We start from the raw sequence: 20,105 nt of genomic DNA, 5'->3' as shown, positions 1-20,105 counted from the left end.
TTTTTCAGATCAGATTAGCCCTGAGTGACTGAGAGTTGGCTTCTCTCTAGTGCTCTCAAAGGATGGGAGAACCCAGAACTGAGTCTAGGGTGCAGTGGTGGGGAAGTTACCCCTGCAGCATGCCTGGGTGTAGCATGTTGTTTGGGAGCAAGACAGGATAGCTTCCTAGGGGAATGGAAGCATCGAACTGTGCTGTGGTAATAGAAGCCCTGACACCGCCCGCCCCACCCCACCACCCTCTGTGTGGTAAAAACACATCCACACATCCCCACCTCCCCACATCCCCACCTTGGTTGTACCCATTCAGAGAAAACTGACAAGTAGAAATGGAAGACCAAGCTGGGAATAGGCCAAATCCCACAGAGTGAGCAGAAGGCGCAGCATAGTGTCTGGGAATAGCGCTGTCAATTGGAAAACAAAAATGTCTCCTCCTTTGCCACACAAGGCATTGTGAACAGCACTCGGGGAAAGCCATGAGCCAGCAGTTTACAACAAAGCTGGCAGGCAGCTGGGATGTTAAGCTAGAGGATCATGTTCCAGGGGCGGCAAAAACCCTCCTTAGGTCAGACTAGTACTTGGGGTAGCTATTTCAGGCAGGAGGGGATTAGGGTTGGAGCATGACAAATGTAATAAGCGAACACACACACACACACACACCATTACTCAGTTTCCTCTCCCAATGGTGGATCCTAAGATCTGCCATTTAACTAAGCCTCTGGTCCTAGTCCTTAGGATGGTGAGGCACTCTTTCCTAAATGATCGCAGGCAACACCAGACCCATACTGCTTCAGGGAGACAGTGACAGGAACTTAACTGTAGGGCAGTACATAGCAAGCCCTTGCCACCTTCATCACCTTCGTACCCAGACTGTGCACAAGCTCACACTCATTTAGGTGGTGAATCCTCCAAGCTAGAGCACCCCCCCTTACCCCCACCTGGTCCAAAAAGTCACAGGTCACAACCTCAGGATGCTCAGCTGGGGCAGAGGTCCTCCTAGGGCCTTGGCAGGGGGAGGAGCACACTGCCTTCAGTTCTGGTAAAGCAGAGTTTGCTGCAGATCAGAGAAGCCCACTCTAATGAGGGAGAATCCAACCACCCGCATCCTCCATGGGCTGCAGGGAGTCCTAGAGCTAAGAGTCCTCCCTTCGGAGGCTGCTAAGCCCCAGATGTCAGGATTGTGCTCCCTCTCTGCTTTGTTTCCCTTCTTCTAGATTCTTGCTTCCCAGCCATTCATTCCTTCACTATATTCATGCTCCTGGTTTCACCACGGTCACCATCCCTCTTCCTCCTCCTCCTCCTCCTCCTCCTCCTCCTCCTCCTCCTCCTCCTCCTCCTCCTCCTCCTATCTTTCCACCCCAGCCTCACATTTCCTGCTTATGCCTGTCAGGGTCTCTCTGTGTCTTCCTCTTCTCTGCTCCTTTCTGACAGTACTTCTGCCTCTCCCTGCCTCCCTCCTAGATGATGCTACCCTCCCTTTCTTTCTCCTTTTCTCAGTCCTTTTATTTCCCTTCTTCCTCCTTCTCCCTTCCTGCAGTCCCCACACCCCCACTCCACCCCACCCCATGTTACTTTTTTCAACTGAGCCTACTGGCTCCGGCTGGATCTTTCAAAAGACATCATGGCTACAGCTGGCACCGTAAGGCAACAATATTGAAGGGATAAGTCTATTTCAGGAGAATATTAGCAAGTAGAAGCATGGGTAGCTGTTTTTAGATAAGTAATAAAGTGACTTGGTGGTTTCAAATATATAAAATGCTGTGTCGACGCAAACAACATGTGTTTTCTAGGAGCAGAAAGTAAGATGCACAATTTCTCGTCTAACGTCCTGTGCAATGTTTGCTGCCTTAATGATAAAGCCATCAGCTAAGAGCAGGAAAGAACTTTTCTAGAAGGGGATCAGAGAGACCTCTGTAGGAGGGCAGCCTTGCCTCTGATGGTGGGAAAAGGCTGTCTTGGCTGTGGAGAGAAGAGGGGTTTGGTCTGGAGACATGTCCCCTCAACATAGAGGCGCGGAAAAATGATTGTGCTCCCTGGAGCAGTGTAGCTCAGGAACGGAAGCTGAGGCTAGACCTATGAGGTCTTGAATGTCAGACCAGGAGGACATGAAAGCCCTGGTAGCAACAGGGTGTACAGACCACACAGACTTCAGGAGCACAAATCCAGCAGCAGCGATGTAAGGAAGCACAGGTGTGGAGTGGGACTGAGGGATGGCCAGGAAAGGCAGGTGGGAAGGAGGCAGTGGCAGCCAGAGGAAGTGATGGGCACAAATTTGAGTTACACCAAATAGGAATAACTCACTATGTGGTCCGCGCCTCCATATATCCCCGCCACCCCGCAGCACCTCTAACCTGCCCTCTCCCCACCTTTCTCCTGTCTTTGTTTCCTCCCAACTGCCTGAGTTTCTCTTTCTCTGAGGTCAGAGCCTTTCTGCAAGGGCTACCATGGGGCCAGCCTCGCTCGCAGGCCGGGATCTGCGTTGCCTCCTTCTCGGAGCTCAGAGGAACAGGCCGGGCATCCCCCAGAGGTCTGGCTTTTGCAGTTCTAACACCTGGATCACACAGAGCCTATGTTCTCCCCACACCGCCCTCTGCCCCCCCCCCCAAACTCCACTTCCCTGCAAACCCCTGGTTGCTTCAGCATCGCTTGTCAACCTCAGACAGACCTCCAACCCTGAAGGGCCACTGTGGTTGCTGAGCCACCGGCCCCTCCTTCCTTGCCTTTCCACCCCGCTACCTTGGTACACACCCCCTAACTCCAGAGCTCAAGGTAGAGTCCGGAGGGCCCAGGAGGGGGAAATCCAGGGCCTCTCCAAGGACCTGATTATTTCCAAAGACTTGTGCTAATTTTCTGATATGATCCTCACATCTCTGTGAGGCACTAAATCCTCATTACTTTTCCTGACCGATGCATTCTAATTAGATCAACACTTAAAAAAAAATTCACAATAGCCACAGGATGGCTTTCCATCTCATTAACTCCTCACTTATTATTTTCATGAAAATTACTGATAAAAATGTGCATCTCCATTTGGTGAGGCCTCGCAGCCTCCTCAGCTCCTATCTTACATCTCTCCCGTCACCGGGGCTGCGCAGCGTCGCCATGGTAACCCACAATAATAGAAACTAATAAATTACAGACGAGATGCTCGTTGAGCAATTATTGTCCTCTTTTATGCAAGTTTCTTGCTAATTCCGATCATAAGGGAAAGTACAATAAGACTCTGAAGGAATGAGTCTATTTCAAGAGAATATTAGCAAGCAGAAGCCAAGGCTGCTGTTTTTAGATCTATAATAAAGTGATTTGGTGATTTTAAGCAATACAAGGGGGAAATAAACTTCTTGCCCCGTGTCCTATGTCGTTCTTAGCATCAAGTCCCACAGAGATTCCAGTGAGCTGGAGAGGGCGCGACATTGAGTGTACCTGTGCAGGTGTTGTGTGTGTGGGTGATCCACAACGTGCAAAGTGTGTCCCTCCCCTCCCCTCTGACAACCTGAGTCCTTACATACCTAAGATGAAAATGGCACCGGGCAGTGGTGCACACCTGTAATCCCAGGACTTGGGAGGCAGAGGCAGGCGGATTTCTGCGTTCGAGGCCAGCCTGGTCTACAGAGTGAGTTCCAGGACAGCCAGGGCTACACAGAGAAACCCTGTCTTGAAACCCCCTTCTCCCCTTATAAAACTAAGGCCCAGTCTTCCAGGTAGGCTTCACGGTAGCTCCCATCTCTCCCCTTGGCTCCCCCTTACAACGCTCATCCTCCCAGCGCCCACCCTTACAACGCTAACCGGTATCCCTGTCCTTGTCTGTCTACGGAAAAAAGCTACTGTGAGCCTCCCAGGGGCATCTGTGCATGCGTTTTGGACTTGAAGAACTGGGTGAGAGGGAAACAAATCTGTGAGCTTATAGTCTACATCGATGTCAGCAAGTGCAGTACACAGGAATGATCAGGTTCCTTTCCAAGTTTGTGGGTTTGGAGAACACATTCTGTCCTGGAGAGACAGACATAGTGTAGAAGAGGCAGCATTTCCTAGGATGACGGTGGCAGGGGAATCTTGGAAGGGGTTTGGTTGAGGTGACTCTCACAGTGGCCTTGAGCCTTAGTGGGGCAGAGCTACCAAGCGCAGTACACAGGTAGAGGCTGAGCGAGGAGAAGCAGTCCTGTGGCACTGGTCTTTATCTACCAGGCGCGCAGAATTTGGGGGAAGGGTTAGTTTCCCTGGAGCCACTTTAATGCCCTTCAGAGGAGACTGTCAGGAGATCTATCTACCTCCTGAAAACTTTCCGCTAAGCAAGTATTGTTTCTCCCTTCCCTGGGCTTACCTACTTATGTCTTGGTAGATCTTTTTTTTTTTTTTTTTTTTTTTTTTTAGGTTTTTTTTGCTCTGTGTAGCCCTGGCTGTCCTGGAACTCACTCTGTAGACCAGGCTGGCCTCAAACTCAGAAATCTGCCTGCCTCTGCCTCCCAAGTGCTGGGATTAAAGGTGTGTGCCACCACCTCCTGCCTCTTGGTAAATCTTGCATAGGGAGCTAGGAATGTTTTTGGACACTGTCTATCTTAGTATGGCCGTTTAGGGGCTGCCCATATTCTAGCAGGTGGGTATCGATGTAAAAAGGGGGCCTGTGCTGGCTAGGTATGGTGCCTAAGACAGCGGGATCAAGAGTCGGAACAAATAAAAAAAATCAAATAAAAAATAAGGGGGAGGAGGGCCTCATTATAAAAGGATCTGATGATTCAAATGGCTTTGCCCAGGTCACTTTAGAGCTTTCTGCACACCTGGCCCATCCCTGTGTGTTACCTGTGAGTGAAGGTTTATGGAGGGCTGGTTTGGGGAGTAGGGCCCCCCGAGGTCGTTCCTGAGCAGGTTATCACTGTGCATCTTGGTTTTGAGGCAGGTGATGTAACGGTTGCAGAAGTCCTTGCAGAGCTCGTTGACCTTCTCCAGCTCTAGCAGGTGGATCCTCAGGACCTGGATGGCCTTCACCATCTGGGGAGAGGAAAAGCTGTGAGTCCAGGGATCTCTGCCCCATCCCCCTCCCCGTCAAGGCCCCAGCCCCCACAGAGAAGGGAAGCCCATCCTTGGTGTGGCTCCTTCTTCCCACCCACAGTGTTTAAACTCTCTATCCGACTCTGTTGATTATCCACTTGCTTTGAGCCCTCTGTCAGCGCAGCTGTTCTGGAGACAGCTGTGGTTCTGAGAACAGCAGACTTCATCAGTGCAAGTACAGATTCAAGCTCCCGGGTTTGCCATGGATTGACTATGTGGCCTTGGGCAACTAACTTACCCAAGCCTTCTCTGCCTCCTTAGTGTCTAATAAATGGAAACATTATACCCTCCCCTCCAACCACTTTACAGGTTTGCTGAGGAATCATGGGAAAAGACCTCAGCACACTATAAAGCATGAAGTACTAAGCAAACACAAGGAAGACAGAGGTGAGAGTTTCTTGGAAACGCCCCAGAGGTCAGACACGATCTATTCTTAAATTCATAATTCTGGGGGCCTCATGTGATATGGGCTGCTTTACTCTGATGATACCTGCTGACGGACCGAATAATCCAGTGTGACTTAGTCAGGCACTGGGTACCAACTGCTTTCTATACCCTTTGGGCCACTGCACAAGGACCTCTTCACAAGGGTACTGCACAAGGACCTCGAGGTGTCAAAGGGACATCCCCAACCCTGACAGAGCTTGGAGCTTTGCATTTGGAGCATCCTCCTTAGCTGTCACAATTGTTTCTATTGGGGTTTGTCTCATTCATATTATTTCAAGTTTTAAGATAGGGTTTTATGTAGCCCAGGCTAGTCTCCAACTCAATATGTAGCTGAGGATGACCTTGAACCCATAATCTTCTCGCATCTGCCTCTCAAGCACCAGGATCACTGGCAGGTATCATCGAATTCAGCTTGCTGCTCTTATTGTCATAAGAAAATATCTGGGAAGTATGAAAAATGCAGGATGCAAAAAGCAATCGTCTTTATCCAGTTACCTTAAAAGAAAAGCTTCAGTTCTTCCCCTCGGATGTTTTTAAACTTTTATTTATTTCTCTGTGTGTACATGAGCCATGTTGCTCATGTGTGTGGAGGTCAGAGGACAGCTCGTGGGAGTCAGGTGCTTCCAGCATGTGGGTCCACGGGATCGAACTCAAGGTGGTCTGTCTCGGCAGCAAGTGCTCTGACCTGTGGAGCCGTCTTGCCGACTTACACAAATGTATTTTAACCAATCTCCAAGAAACTTGCACATACAATTTCGCTTTCTGGTTTTCCCTTAGCTCATCAAATATGCTTTTCTAAGTGTCAGAAATGTGTTCTCTGTCTCTCTTCTGGACTGAGAGCTGTGAGAAGGCAGGGGTGACATCTAATTGGCTCACAGCATTACCTTATTTACATAGAATAAATATTGAATGGATGAGAATTATTTTCAATTGTCGCACATGAGTCCATATGTACGCTTTATTTAACTAGTTTCCTGTTGCTGGCCACTTATAGTACATTCAAATGTTCAGTTTTATTTAGAAAAAACTTATACAAGGAGGCTAGAGGACAAAGTGGATCTAACTCAAGGGTAGAACATTCACCTAAGCATTCATTAAGCCTTTGGTTTGATCTACACACACACACACACACACACACACACACACACACACACACAGATGCCCCAGAGGCACTATTGTCTAAGTGTGTAGCTACCATTTCTGCATTATTTCCTTAGTATGAATTCACAATAGTGATGGGGAAAAGTCTACATATATCATACATTGTTAGGGATCGTGACAAATAAACCCAAATTGCTTTTTAACAGGGGCTCGCTGAAATGGTGCAGGAATAACCAGACATCCACAAACAAGTAAACACAAAGCCTAAACCTTAATTTAAGCTCCTCATCCAATACAAAGATTAATTTAAATGGGGTAGGGACCTAAATATAAGACAAAGAACTATAGCACTTTTAGAAAAAAGAAAGTGGAGCCAGGCATGATAGCACGTGCCTTAATACCACCACTCAGAGACTGAGGCAGTAGACTTTCTGAGTTCAAGACCAGTCTGGTCTACAGAGCAAGTTTCAAGATAGCCAGGGCTATACAGAGCAACCCTGTCTTGAAAGACAAAACAAAAGAGAGGAAGACACAAGCATACATGGGGAGGGGGAGAGAGAGAGACAGAGAGAGATACAGAGAGACACAGAGAGACAGAGAGACAGAGAGAGACAGAGAGAGACAGAGACAGAGAGACAGAGAGAGACACAGCGAGAGACAAAGAGACAGAGAGAGACAGAGAGACAGAGAGAGACACAGAGAGATACAGAGAGACAGAGAGAGAGACAGAGAGAGACAGAGAGAGACAGAGACAGAGAGAGACAGAGCAAGAATGAGAAAGAGAGGAGGAGGAGGAGGAGGAGGAAGAAGAAGAAGAAGAAGAAGAAGAAGAAGAAGAAGAAGAAGAAGAAGAAGAAGAAGAAGAAGAAGAAGAAGAAGAAGAAGAAGATGATGATGATCTTGGCATATATGGTTTAGCAAAGAAATCTTAGACTTGATACCAAAACCATAATCTAGAAATAGAAAATGATTTGCTTGCTAAAATTAAGAATGCTTACTCTTAAAAAAGAAACTGCCAGGCATGGCAATGCATGCCTTTTATCCCAGCACTCTGGAGGCCAAGACAGGCATATAGATCTCTGTGAGTTCAAGACCAGCGTGGTTTACATAGTGAGTTCCAGGATAACCAGGGATACATAGAGAGATCCCGCCTGAAAACAAACAACAAACAAACAAAAACAAAGCCCCAACAATCTACAACAGCAGAGAAGATCCTGTGAAGAAGCTGAAAAGACTGTGGACTGGCAGCAAATACTTATTGTCCACATAACTGACAAAGGTCTCATACCTACAATATGTAAAGAGTTCTTAAAACTAAATAGAATAGCAAGCAACCCAATTAGAACAAGGGTAAAAGATGTGATCAGGCGTCTTACTGAAGGGGAATAATGATGGCGGATAAGCACACTGAAAGATGTTCAGTGTCATTAGTCAGTACGAAGATGCCAATTGAAACCACAGCGAGGGATCTCTGCACACACACACACGGTTACAGTTAGACAAGGATGACACCAAATGCTGGCAGAGCAACTGAATTCTAGATCACCATGCGCTGTGTAGTCACCGCAAACAATGCGACAATTCCTTACAGAATTAAGCATGTTTTCTGCATGTTAAGCCTGCTTTTAAAGTCAGTTGAGAGGCAGATGCAGACAGATCCCTGTGAGTTCAAGGCCCAGCCTGAGTTATCTACTGAGTTTTAGAACAGCCAGTGCTACACAGTGACAACCTGCCTCAAAAACAAACAAAACAAAACACCCAAACTAAGTCTGTACTTATCTTATGACCCAGAAGCTTGTGGGCATTTATTCCAGAAAAATGAAAATGTATGTTCTGTCTCTGTCTATCTGTCTCTCTCTCTCTTTCACACACACACACACACACACACACACACACACACACACACTCCTATAGCTAGCTGTCCATGGAAGCAGCTTTATATCAAGTGGCCTCAAACTGGAAACAGATGAATGCATGAAGTAACTATGGAATATCCATGCCACAGATTACGACTTAGCAACAAAAAGGAATGAGCTGTTAATATGCTCGCCAACTTGGATGTATCCAAGGGAATTATACTATAAGAGAAAAACCAATCTCAACGGGAGATACACTAACAGCACAGTGCCATTAAAAGGACATAGCCATAGAGACAGGACAGATTAGGCTGGTGGGATAGAAGGAAGAAAAGAGAGAAGACCTATTCTGTACCTTGATGACTGCATGTTTACACCATCTAAATGTAACAAATCCACACAGAACATAACACACTTGCATATATGTGCACGTGAGTGCGGGAGAAGTCAACAAAATCTGGGTAAGGATGGTAGGTTATTCCTGCCTGTGAAATTGTTCTCTGTTATGTAAGAAGGTAATCAGGATCTCTCATACTAATTCCTACAATTGCATGTAAATTTATAATTATATCAAAATAGAATAAAAAAATAGAAGGGGTTACTCCCTGTCCATATTTGTGGTATGTTGACAGGGGCAATGAGTGGGAGATCTTCACGCCAACCCCCCAGCTTTTGGTAGCATGATGATGCCTAGGGACAAACTCAGACAATACAAAATGAAACAAGGGGGCTGTGGTGGGAGCTCAGTGGGTAAAGCACTTGCTGGATGGGATTGAGCGCCAGCCAGGTCCCATTTAAAAAGCTGAGTGTGGTGTGTAAGGTTTCCTTGTAATAATAGTCGGTGACAGGGAGTGGAAACAGGGGAACCCTCGGATGGCTGCCCAGCTAGACTGGCTAAATTGGCAAGCTTCAGGTCAATAAGACACCCTGTCTCAAAATGTAAGATAGACACCTTCTGCATGACATCTGGCCTTCATACGCACGTACACCTATGTACACACACACACAGGGCTCTGTCACAAGGTCCCATCCTATGGATGCCACTTCCATGAAGCTGGGACCGACAGACAAGGAGCAAGTGGAGATATTGGTATAAGTAGCTTTGACCAAAAGGAACTTGAGAGAGACTTGTTCTTGTTTGTCTACATTTTCTGCCTGGCTTCAGCCTGGAAGGTCTTGGCTTATGTCTATTAGAATAATCAGCATAGTATGAGGTGTATAGCAGACATTTGTGGGTGGAGTAACAGCAACATTGAAATACTTCTAACTGTATGTCTGGCTCTGGGTTAAGCCTGTTCTGTGCTCTGTCTTATTTATTCTAGACAACCTCTTCTCCAGACAGGTCCTCTTATTACCCACATTTTATAGCTGAAGAAAATGAAGTCTATGGGCATTTTTTTTTAAATCCCAAGGTTCACATTAGGTAGGCAATATGAACCCTCATGGCCTTATACCTGAGACCAAATTGCTTTGCCTTTCTATGGTGTCTCAGGAGTCAGGTGTGACAAAAAAACGATGATAACATAAAGGGTGTGTGGATTGGGTGTAAGTAGAGGCCTGCAGGGTGAGAGGAATATGCAGACACACCAGGACCTACGGCAGCAGCCATCTTCCAGGCTGTGCCTGCCACTGGGAGATGACCTTATTGTCTTGGACTGTCTCTTATGTTCTTTTAATGTGCTGATTAAGAAGTTCGTCCTTATACACGGCTCAAATCTCTCTTGCCTTATGTAAAGGGCTTGCTCAGCCTTCTGTAGCACCAAGGGCATCTAGTACCTCCATCAACTTAACTTTCTTCTTTTAATTTCATCGGTGCACTGGACAGGTCATCTGACTTGAATCACTTGCTCGATTGTTTTTGTTGAAACAAAACCAATTCTATTATTGTTTTTCTTTTCTTTTCTTTCTTCCCTCTCCCTTCCCATCCTTCATTCTTTTTTTCTCTACTTCCTGTTTTTTCTTTTCTTTTTTTCTCTCATAGCAAGACTATCCTATCCTGTTTAATTTTTGGAGGAGGGAGTGCAGGGTATAGAACGAGGACCTCTCACATGCTAGACAAATGTTCTATCACTGAGTTGTGGCTCCGGCCATATTCTGCTTTTAAAAGTCAACATTATAAAAAAGTCTTATGAATGAATACACATGTACGCATGCATGTATAAGCACATACATCACACCTCCTCCCAAACATGTCCCCCTATTCATTTAAGTATATGACCAATATGTATTTATTACACAAAATTGAAAGCTACAGCTAAATTAAACAAAATAAAAAGGAAATATGTATTATATATTATATATAATATATACCCAGAACTCTTAGCTCAAATGTAATACATGCATAGGATGTTTTTAACTAGTTCTGGTGTGCAGGGGCCAAGAGCAGTCATATCCTGGGGTCTGATAAAGCACAGATGAAGGATTACTATTTTATGGGCTAAAAGAATTGGTTTAAAGATTTAAGAAGGCAGAGTAAATCATAATGGTACTCTGAGGCAATGAATATGCAGGACCTCTTCCATATTAGAGAAATAGATGTGCAGTGCTGTGCACAGGGTGGGGAGGGGACTGCACCAAGGCAGAAAGCCTGTGGCGTTCAGTGCAGTGCAAACTGGAGGTGAGGCCAGACCCACTGCTTGCTCTCTCTGTGCCAGTAAACAGGTTCAGGGTTTGTTTTGGGGTTGGTTTTTTGTTTGTTTGTTTGTTTTCTGAGCCTCAGTGTCCTGGTTTGTAAAATAGAGATAGGGAACCTTTCTAATCCATGAGATTTGTTAAGGGCCAACAGACAATAATGTAAAAATACTTTGTAAATCATAAAGAACCAAGCACATTTTTTTTCTTTTGCTTTCTCTCGGTTTGATGATGAGACAGGGTCTCATGTAACTCAAGTGGCCCGGAACTTCCTGTGTGGCCTAGGATGATTTTGAACTTCTGATCCTTCTGCCTCTACTTCCCAAGGGCCCAAATACATATTTTAAAAACAAAACAAAAGAACCTTCTTTGAATAATTTCTCATACTCCGCTAGTTTTCCTATGGCTACCCTATTTTGCAACTGAAAGAATGATTTCTGGGGTTCCCTCTACATTTGCAGTAAGTGAAGCATCCTTCATCCTTTGTGTTTAATTTTGTTGTTTTGTCTCTGAGAGAATAAATTGCTGATTTATTAAATGATTTTTTTCCAAATGATCTGCATCATAGAAACTTATTCTAAGTCCTTTAGCATATTAACAATGACCCTTAATTTGTGTTTTAAAAAGATTTTAGTTTATTACTGATTATGTGTATATGTGTGTGTATTATTGCAAGGGTTTGAACATATGAGTGCAGATGCCCACAGAGACCAAAAGAGGGCGCTGGATCCCCTGGAACTGGAATTACAGGTGGCTGTAAGCTGCCCAGTTTGGGTGCTGGGAACCAAACTCAAGTCCTCTAGAAGAGCAGTAAATGCTCCTAACTGCTGAGCCATCTCTCCAGTCAGAATGCCACTAATTGTACAGCACCACCACGTGTAATGAGTGTGCCCTTAATTCCCATTTCCCCAGGTTTTAGTGTGTCAGCATCTTTCTCCCCATTCTGTTTCAAAATAAAGAGTCTGCCTTCTTTGAAGATGGCCCTTTCAAAACAGCAAATCAAAATGCAACTTCACATCTCAGTATCATATAATCTCACAGTTCCAGGAAAGTACCCAAGGCAGGGACCACTTATTTCCTAAAAAGCAGCATGTTGTGATGCCCTGAATTTATTATTTGTTACCTGGGCATTTTGAAGAAGTAGCTTAAGCCTTATCTGAGCAATTTACGATGATAATAACACCTATGGCTTAAAACTGTTATGAATGTTGAGTAAGATCTTTTTGTAAATGTTTCTGGTATGTAACCCAGGTGTTTAATAAATGTCATTCTTGTCCTGATGTCCCACAAGGGCCACACGCAGCTTCAAGTTCTTTTCTAAATGGCTGCCCCTCTCATAGGTCTTGGCCTCTTCATTTGATGATAGTGACTCCTTGTCTCAACACATCTGTATACACAGCAGTTTACAGTTTGCAAAAGGCTTCTCTCTCCATTATCTTATTTGAGTCTCTTCACCTCAGGGACACAGGCAAGATTATCCATCACTCTGCTAAAGATAAGGGAACGGAAGCTGGGAGATCAGATAGCCTGCTCCATTCCTTGCCTCGGGGCCAAGCTCCTTCTACTTTTTCTTTCTGCAGATTGGGAAGGTAAGTAAGTGCTCTTGTAGGGAAGAAGTTTGGATACATACACATTTCTAAAGTGTGTGGGTTGACATTTCCTGTGTGGAGTAGGAGTCAAAGGAGTAGGGGTCAAAGCTAAACCCCTATGAATTTTCTGAGCCTGCTCCAGCTTGGCTTGGCCAGTTGGGAGTGCGGGGGTCACTGGAATTAAAAGGGGAACGTGGAAGAAAGGTGAATGTCAGGGGCCAGAGGACTGCCAGACAAATGGATATTTTATGGAAGCTACCACGCATGGTAAGTTAAAGCACAAGTGTTAAAGCACTTCCACTTGGATGGCATCAAACTTTGGAGAAGCAGTGAGGGACTGGAGGTCACAGGCTGAGCTTCTCCAGTTAGACATACTTTCTTCAAACCCTACTGTATATCTTCCTGACTACAGGATACTTGGTCCTGGATTCCTCTCTCTCTCCTAAATGGGGATAAGAGCTCCCTGCTGGGCTTGAATACGAATCTGAGGAGCCCAGTGGGGAACTCAAGGAGCCTGCTTTGGAGTCTGAGAGGTCTCTGTCTCCCCACTTTGAACAATTCTCAATCTCTGCACCTTCACTTCCTTTGCTGTAAAATGAGATAACAGTGACTCGCTGGTCTTGGGATGGTTGGAGCTCATTGGTAAGTGCTTGCCTAGCACATGTAAGGTTCTACATTGAGCTCCAACACCACAAAGTAAATACAGAGGGACTCTCAGTTGTGCTGAGATGTTAGAAAAGGACTAATGCAAAAACCTGACTCCTCCCCTAGAAATGTGTCAGAAGACAGTGTGTGTGTGTGTGTGTGTGTGTGTGTGTGTGTGTAGCGTGTGATAGTTTAGAGTTGGAGCTGCGTTTCACGGCTCAGTTCTCTTTTCTGTTTTGCCCATAGTTGCATGGTTCTGTGTGTTATCTCGCTTCCTGAAATGAGGACTACAGGGCTGGAGAGAGGCCTCAGCTGGTAAAGTGCTTCCTAGATGAGCATTAGGACTTGAGTTCGATACTCAGCACTCACATAAAAATGATGGACGTGGTGGCCTGCACTTCGAATCCCAGTGCCAGAGGGCTGGAGACAGGGGTTCCCAGGGACGTTTTGGATAATCAACATAGTGGAATAGGTAAGCTTCAGGCCACCAGAGATAAAACCTCACACACACACACACACACACACACACACACACACACACACACGAGTATGTGTGAGGAGAGAGATTGGAAGGGATGGACCGGTCTGAGGATTGAAGTGCCTCCAGCAAAATGGGGATTATATTGTTAATATTAATATTAAGCTTTGTGAGTTTTAAATAAGATAATAGATGCAAATAATTTAGGATAGCACCTGGTACCTCTAAGTGGTCTATAAATGTTAATTATCATCATCATTGATATTCTTATTTCTTTTGCTGTTTCTGGTGTCTGTGAGGTTTGCAGTTCCCTTCTAGACAAGAGCCGGGACTGGAGGGGTAAGGTGAGTAACTCTCAGATCAGGGCTGGCTGAGGTCTCTGTGGGCCTCCCAGCTCTGGGCTGGCTCTTCATGTGACTCCTCACTCCTAGCCTCTGGCCTCCAGGCCTGCCTCTTCAGAGTAGGCCCAAGGGCCTGGGAGGCCCCATTTTGGAACTGGCTTTGCGGTTAGGCAGCTATAATCTGTCCCTGGAGCCACACCAGAGTCTCATTAAAACGTGCCCCATAAATGTTAAAAAATTTACACATAAAAAAATTCCATGCATGAAACTGAAACCGTACGTTTTACAACCTTAGTTTGAAATCTTGCATAATATATAAAACCTTGGCCTTGCACCGGGGGCCCGTAAATCAGATTTTATAAAACAAAAAGCTTTTACCTTTCAAAGGGGTTTGGGGAACTTGCAAATTTTACAAACTTTACCAAGTGCCAGTCAGAGGCTGCTGGGCCCAGGGAGGGTGTTGGATCTGGAGACCGGGTAAGAAAGAAACATGGCGTAGGAATTGTAGTAGATCCCAGAGGGCTCACCAGGGATTCCTGATTAACCTCCTGAGAGTAGAAAACTGCCCGCCCCACCACCCCCTCCGTGGCATAGAAATGGACATGGGGAAGGTCCCAGTGGGAGCTCCAAGGAGACATACTGGTGTCATTCTCTTATGTGCAAGTGAAGGTTTTATTGTCATCAGGGAGATGCGGAGTGCCAGTGGGAGAGGCACAAAACCAGGAGTCAAAGACCAGGGCTCTCTTGTGTGGACTCACAGGTTGCTGTGTGTAAAAGGAGATGGGAGTGGACTCCTTTCTGAGGTTGTGTTTCTAACCCCAACCTTTTTGTAATTGCGTTTTCCTCCCAGTAGAGGCGCTGTGGAGCAGCAAGCGTCCAGGATTCCCTCCCTCAGAAATCTCCAACTTAGATCCTCAGAAATTTGGGGCGGTACTAGGAGAGCTGACTCAGCTGTTTCCATGGAGACTTGTCTGGAAAAGCGGCTCAGGGAGATTGTGAGGAGCGAGGGAGGGTGTGACAGGCAAAGAGCTACGAGGAGGGAAAGGAAGAACAGTTAGGGGCTTCCCAAGAGGTGGGAGAAAGCAGGGGAGGGTCAGAGAGAGGCTGGAGGAGGGTGTTCCGAGAGGACCTTCGGAGGGGCAAAGATTTGGGGGACCCAAGTGCCCTCCTGACAATCCCATCTATGAAAGTCAATATTCAAGGGCAAAGGAAAGCCGCCCTCACACACACATATATAAAAAATAAATCTCTCAATTATCTCAGCTCATTTGCTTGGGGTCCCTCATTTTATGTCCCTGCTTGGCTGCGCAGTATATCTGTCCGGAGAAAGAGTTACAGTCCGTTGGGCTACGTGTGCGGGGTTGTAAAAAATACAGATGCCAAATTAACTGGCTGTGGCACTCGGCAGCTGATTGAGCTGGTAATAACGGGATCTGACCTTTTTCTAATTTCTAATTATGCGCATCTCGGCTGTGCTGGAGACATGATTCTTGTCCTAATGATGGCTCCTGTGCTTGGCCTCTGCGCCTCCTCCTTTTGACACAGGGCTAGGAACCGGTGGCAAAGGGGACTGCTGGATTCCCCTATCCTACCCTAAAAGTTTCAGGTTCCTGACCATATTGTGTCTTTGACAACCAGGAGCTAAGGCTGCGGATCTAGAACACTATACTACCTTGAGATGAATTTTCAGATGCAAAGCATTTTTAAGGGCCAAGTCTACGAGCCATCCCATTAATTTATCACAGTCACATGAGATATAAGTATAGTTAGCTGTATAGATGAGGAAACTGAACATCAAGGGGTCGGGTCATCAAGGTCATACAGAGAATAGTGATGCAAAGCTCATTATATGTGTGTGCACGTGCAGTTACCCTCTCCCAAGCATATCCCAACTTTTGGAAAGGGCTGTCTCCTTGCTCCATAGCTGCCTGAGGTTAAATTGGAGGCTTTCCTTTCCAAATTGCGGAGTTTTCTAATTCCAACCAGCTGAAGAGCAGGGCAGGGCTGCATTAGCCTGGCCCTCCAACGGCTGGAGGAGCAGCACAGTGGAATCTTAGAGACTGTGGCCAGGGTTCTGTGCCTGACACAGAAGAGGGAGAGCCAGAGATGTGCAAAGGTATGGGCTTGGGAGCCTTCAGCGCTTCCGTTAATAGTTCTGGCAGCAATGTCCGAGCCCTGCTCCCACTTTTAAATCATCACACCACCACAAACCTCCAGGCCAGCGTGGGTTCTCCCGGTTGCTATCTTAGACTTCACAAATTATTGCACTGGACACCAAGTACAGCAACAGTGTGAGTAACTTTCAGCCCAGAATAATACCAGAGTCATTCATCTGCTCTGTAGAGGTACTGAATATGTGTGTGTACACACGTGTGCACATATGTGTGTGTGTGTGTGAACATGTAGTTGTACATTCTTTTGTAGTCACTTTCACTTCCCTAACTCTTTTCTTTTGGAGGGAGCTAAATTCTGGGCAGAAGAAGCCAGCCCTACCATCAATGTGTCTATGTTGAGGAGCAGATTTGTAGTATTTCCAAATCTGCTGTGATAATCTGAGCAGTTCACACATAGGAAAAAAAATCAGGTAATAATTCCAGGAGACGACTCAGCGTGACAGGCAAGCACAGTGGCCTTGCCAATGCCGCTCTTCAATAGAATTCATAGGCCAGATGAGGACCTCAGAAGCCCTTCCAACATGGCAGCCACCAACGCTAATGATGGCCATTGCCTTGGAAATAGAGAATGCAGATTCACAGGCTCCCTTTGAATCTACAAAATCATAGTTCCATAGTGTAGCCCAGGAACTGGTATTTTACAGGATGTAGTGCTTATCTGAGCAGCAAACTATTTGGAGGTATGATCTACTGTGCCCAATAAGATGGAAGAACCTTTGTTAACTCTCCTAGCAGGACCAGGTCTTTCTCCATATTGACATGCTAGATCACGCCTCTTACCCTCACACATCTGCCTCTTCTGCCAACCTCAACAGCACATAGCCACCCGTTCTCTGTGCAGACTTGGAATAGATACCTTTGGCATCCTGGCTGCCAGCCCCTCCCTTCTCCATTTACTTGACTGTGAGGTAACAGGTGCTCAGACACTGGTGTCTCCAGAGGTAGAGATGGAGAAAACATGGGTAGCAAAGCCAGCAGCTAGAATCTCAGTTAAAAAAAACTTGGACTTGTTTTCAACCGCAAAACAGTACACATAGTGCCAGAACCATGGTGGGCACTCACAGCGTCTTGTTGAATCAATTAACAAAAGGAACACTTTTAGAATATTTGGGATGGGATCACAGGGCGGGAAGGCTCAAGTTGGGCAGGATGGAGGGTAGAGGGTCTTTACCAGATTGTCCAGTTCTGGGTCATCGCTGAAGAAGGGTTTGTGTTCCTGCTCCTGCTGGTGGACAAAGTTCTCGATGTCCACATCAAAGCTGGCGGAGGTGATGCACTCAGAGCCCTGGGTGGCCTGTTCACATTTCTCAAACAGCAGCGTCAGGAGCGGGAAAAGAGGGTGCCTGCGGGGACATCGAGAGCTCACACATGCGCACAGAGACCAGGCTGCTGGTGGGGCTGAGATGCCACCAGGCTCCCTCTTCCAGAAATCCCATCAGTGCTTTTCCCATGAGAATGTCCAACGCCATGAGAATGTCCCCACTCCCCAGGGTCTGCCAAAGTGGCAGTATTTTGATCTCTTGAATGAAAGACCCACTCCTGGGGCCTCCAAGGGTGCCCACCTTCCCCCTGTGGTCAGATAAATGACAATGGAGAGGTTATAACTCTTCAAAGAGATACATGCTCATTTCAAATTCAGCACGAGTCCAGGAAGGAATTGTGGGACCTCTCTAGAGAATTCTTGAGTGTGAATGTTAGCGCTAGGTGACATGCAAGCTAAGACCTTTAGGGCCATCAAGGTCAGCACTTCGTCTTGGATATGCCCATTATCGAAACACACACACACACACACACAATCTGAAGGCATCAGAGGGCAACAGATGTGTATAAGCAAAGGGTACACAGGGTGAAATATACGAGCCCTCAAACTCATCCACATGTGCCCATGTCTGTGGCAGACTCAATTTTCCTCAGATATTCCGTTTGCATGTGTAACATCTCCCTGCACTTCCATCACCAAATCCTTAGCACAGCTGTAATTAAATTGCTATTTGCATCATTATATGTTTTTTTCTCCAGGATAGTCTCTGTGTAAGTGACTGTCGTAAGAATCTTGCCATTGAATCAATGAATAAATTGTATGTATGTGTCTATATGAGCAGAAATGTTTAACCAAATAGATTTGCTGGTCTTAGTGTAGTGATCTCCACTTCCTGGAAGTTTCCCTGGCCACACACTGTCTCATACTTGCCTCCCAAATCTTTGAGTTTTTGTTTTATTATCTGCCTACCAACCTAGACTTTAATCAGGAATCAAACAAACCTATCTATCCACTCCTAAATATCCAGAGTCTGGCAGATGTATGTGAACATGGATGCTGTATGTTTGCATACATGAACAAACATCACACTTATTTTTGAAGCACAGACTCCCGTGTGTGCCTAGGTGATTGACTCTGGAATGGAGAGAAGCCCAATTCTCTCCCATTCTTCCAAGAGAGCATCTGCATTTCCTGGTCCATCTCCTCTAGCTCCTGAGAACACCACATCTGCTTGTTTATTTTCCATGCAGCATCGTCTTCTGGGAGAGGAGGAGGAACATGTGCCGGACCTAGCTGTTGGTATTCCGTCACAGGAATGCTCTGGCTAGCATTGTCCAACAGAACTTTCTGCAGTGATGCAAACATTCCCGTGGTTTGCACCATCCAACACAGGAACCACTAGACACATGAGGACAATGAACGCTTGAAATATAGCCAGTGCAACGAAAGGTGTTGAATCTTTAATTTTATTGAATTTTAATTAATTCAAATTTAAATGGTCACATGTGGCTAATGACCACCATGCTGAAGAACATAGTTAGTCCTGAAAAGGAGAATAGACATAGCTCCCTCCCCAGTGGATGCACCAAGAGCAGAACTAAACATCTAGCCAGCATAGTATGTTCAACATCCTTCAGTAGGCTGGGGGAAGCCCTGATGTCTGTCCTACCCTGAATCCTAAAAATTCTGGGCAGAAGCATACAGAGAAGGTGTAGATCCTAGGCCTTTCCACTCAAGTGCAGGATGGGCTGATCCTTGTTTAGAGAGCTGATGCATAAACTCCTGGGCCCCAGGGCTATGTACTGGGCTTAGAGTATGCAAGCGAGAGGGCCAATATTTAAGGTTTGTTCTTGTGCATCCCAGAATTGCCAGAAGGCTCTGTTGTACCCAGGAAGGAGCTGACAGGGGAAAATAATGGGCGAATTTATCTACCCAGCGGAAGACAAAGAGAACATCGGGTGAAGGGGTTAAACTCCAGTATAAGTCTTCATTTGCAGCCTCCAATACTGCAGCATATTACGGTCTAATCTAACCTGATCCCAGTTTAATGCAAGATTCTCCTGGCCCTGAGTGGAATACCAAAGAAAGCCTCAGTGGCTGTAATTTAAGCAGAGCCCTGCAGTGGTTTAGCTGAGGGCCATGAAAGGCAAATTCCAGACGGCGTTATGAATTATTGCGCCTTATGAACCTTCCTACTCTCAACAGATGCCTGCTGCCATTTAAACAGCCACTAGATCAATTAGGAATGAAAGGCACAAATCGACTCTGTACAAGGGCACTAAATTACCAGGAACTAATAATCCGAAGCACCGTGCCAGGTGGTGGGGGTGCAGCCTATGCCCCAGCCCATAGCAGCCATTCGGTCACTGCACATTCTTAGCTGGCTAGAAGGGTTGGGGGGGGGGCAGATGCTAACCAAATAGAGAGGTGGGGATGTGGGGGGTGGCGGCTGGAGTTGAGTGCAGGCTCTCCACAGAGCAAGTGTTTATCCTATGCCAGCATGTTTGTTTCACTGTGTGTGGATGTGATGCTATGTCCA

At 46.1% G+C, this 20,105-nt stretch overlaps 1 protein-coding gene across 2 annotated transcripts in view; it reads right to left on the bottom strand.

Moving 5' to 3' along the window:
• Pknox2 (PBX/knotted 1 homeobox 2) overlaps window positions 1–20,105 on the bottom strand; it is a 262,123-nt gene that overhangs the window by 27,453 nt on the left and 214,565 nt on the right. For both annotated transcript variants that reach the window (XM_052188700.1, XM_052188701.1), the window contains 2 exons: window positions 17,477–17,648; window positions 4,795–4,983 (listed from right to left, as the gene is read on the bottom strand). In XM_052188700.1, the coding sequence (XP_052044660.1) occupies window positions 4,795–4,983; window positions 17,477–17,648 (361 nt within the window). The remainder of the gene's footprint in view (window positions 1–4,794; window positions 4,984–17,476; window positions 17,649–20,105) is intronic.

Source organism: Apodemus sylvaticus, chromosome 7, assembly GCF_947179515.1.
Source record: "Apodemus sylvaticus chromosome 7, mApoSyl1.1, whole genome shotgun sequence".
Classification (NCBI taxonomy): Eukaryota; Metazoa; Chordata; class Mammalia; order Rodentia; family Muridae; genus Apodemus; species Apodemus sylvaticus.
This window is presented reverse-complemented; position numbering and strand designations above follow the sequence as displayed.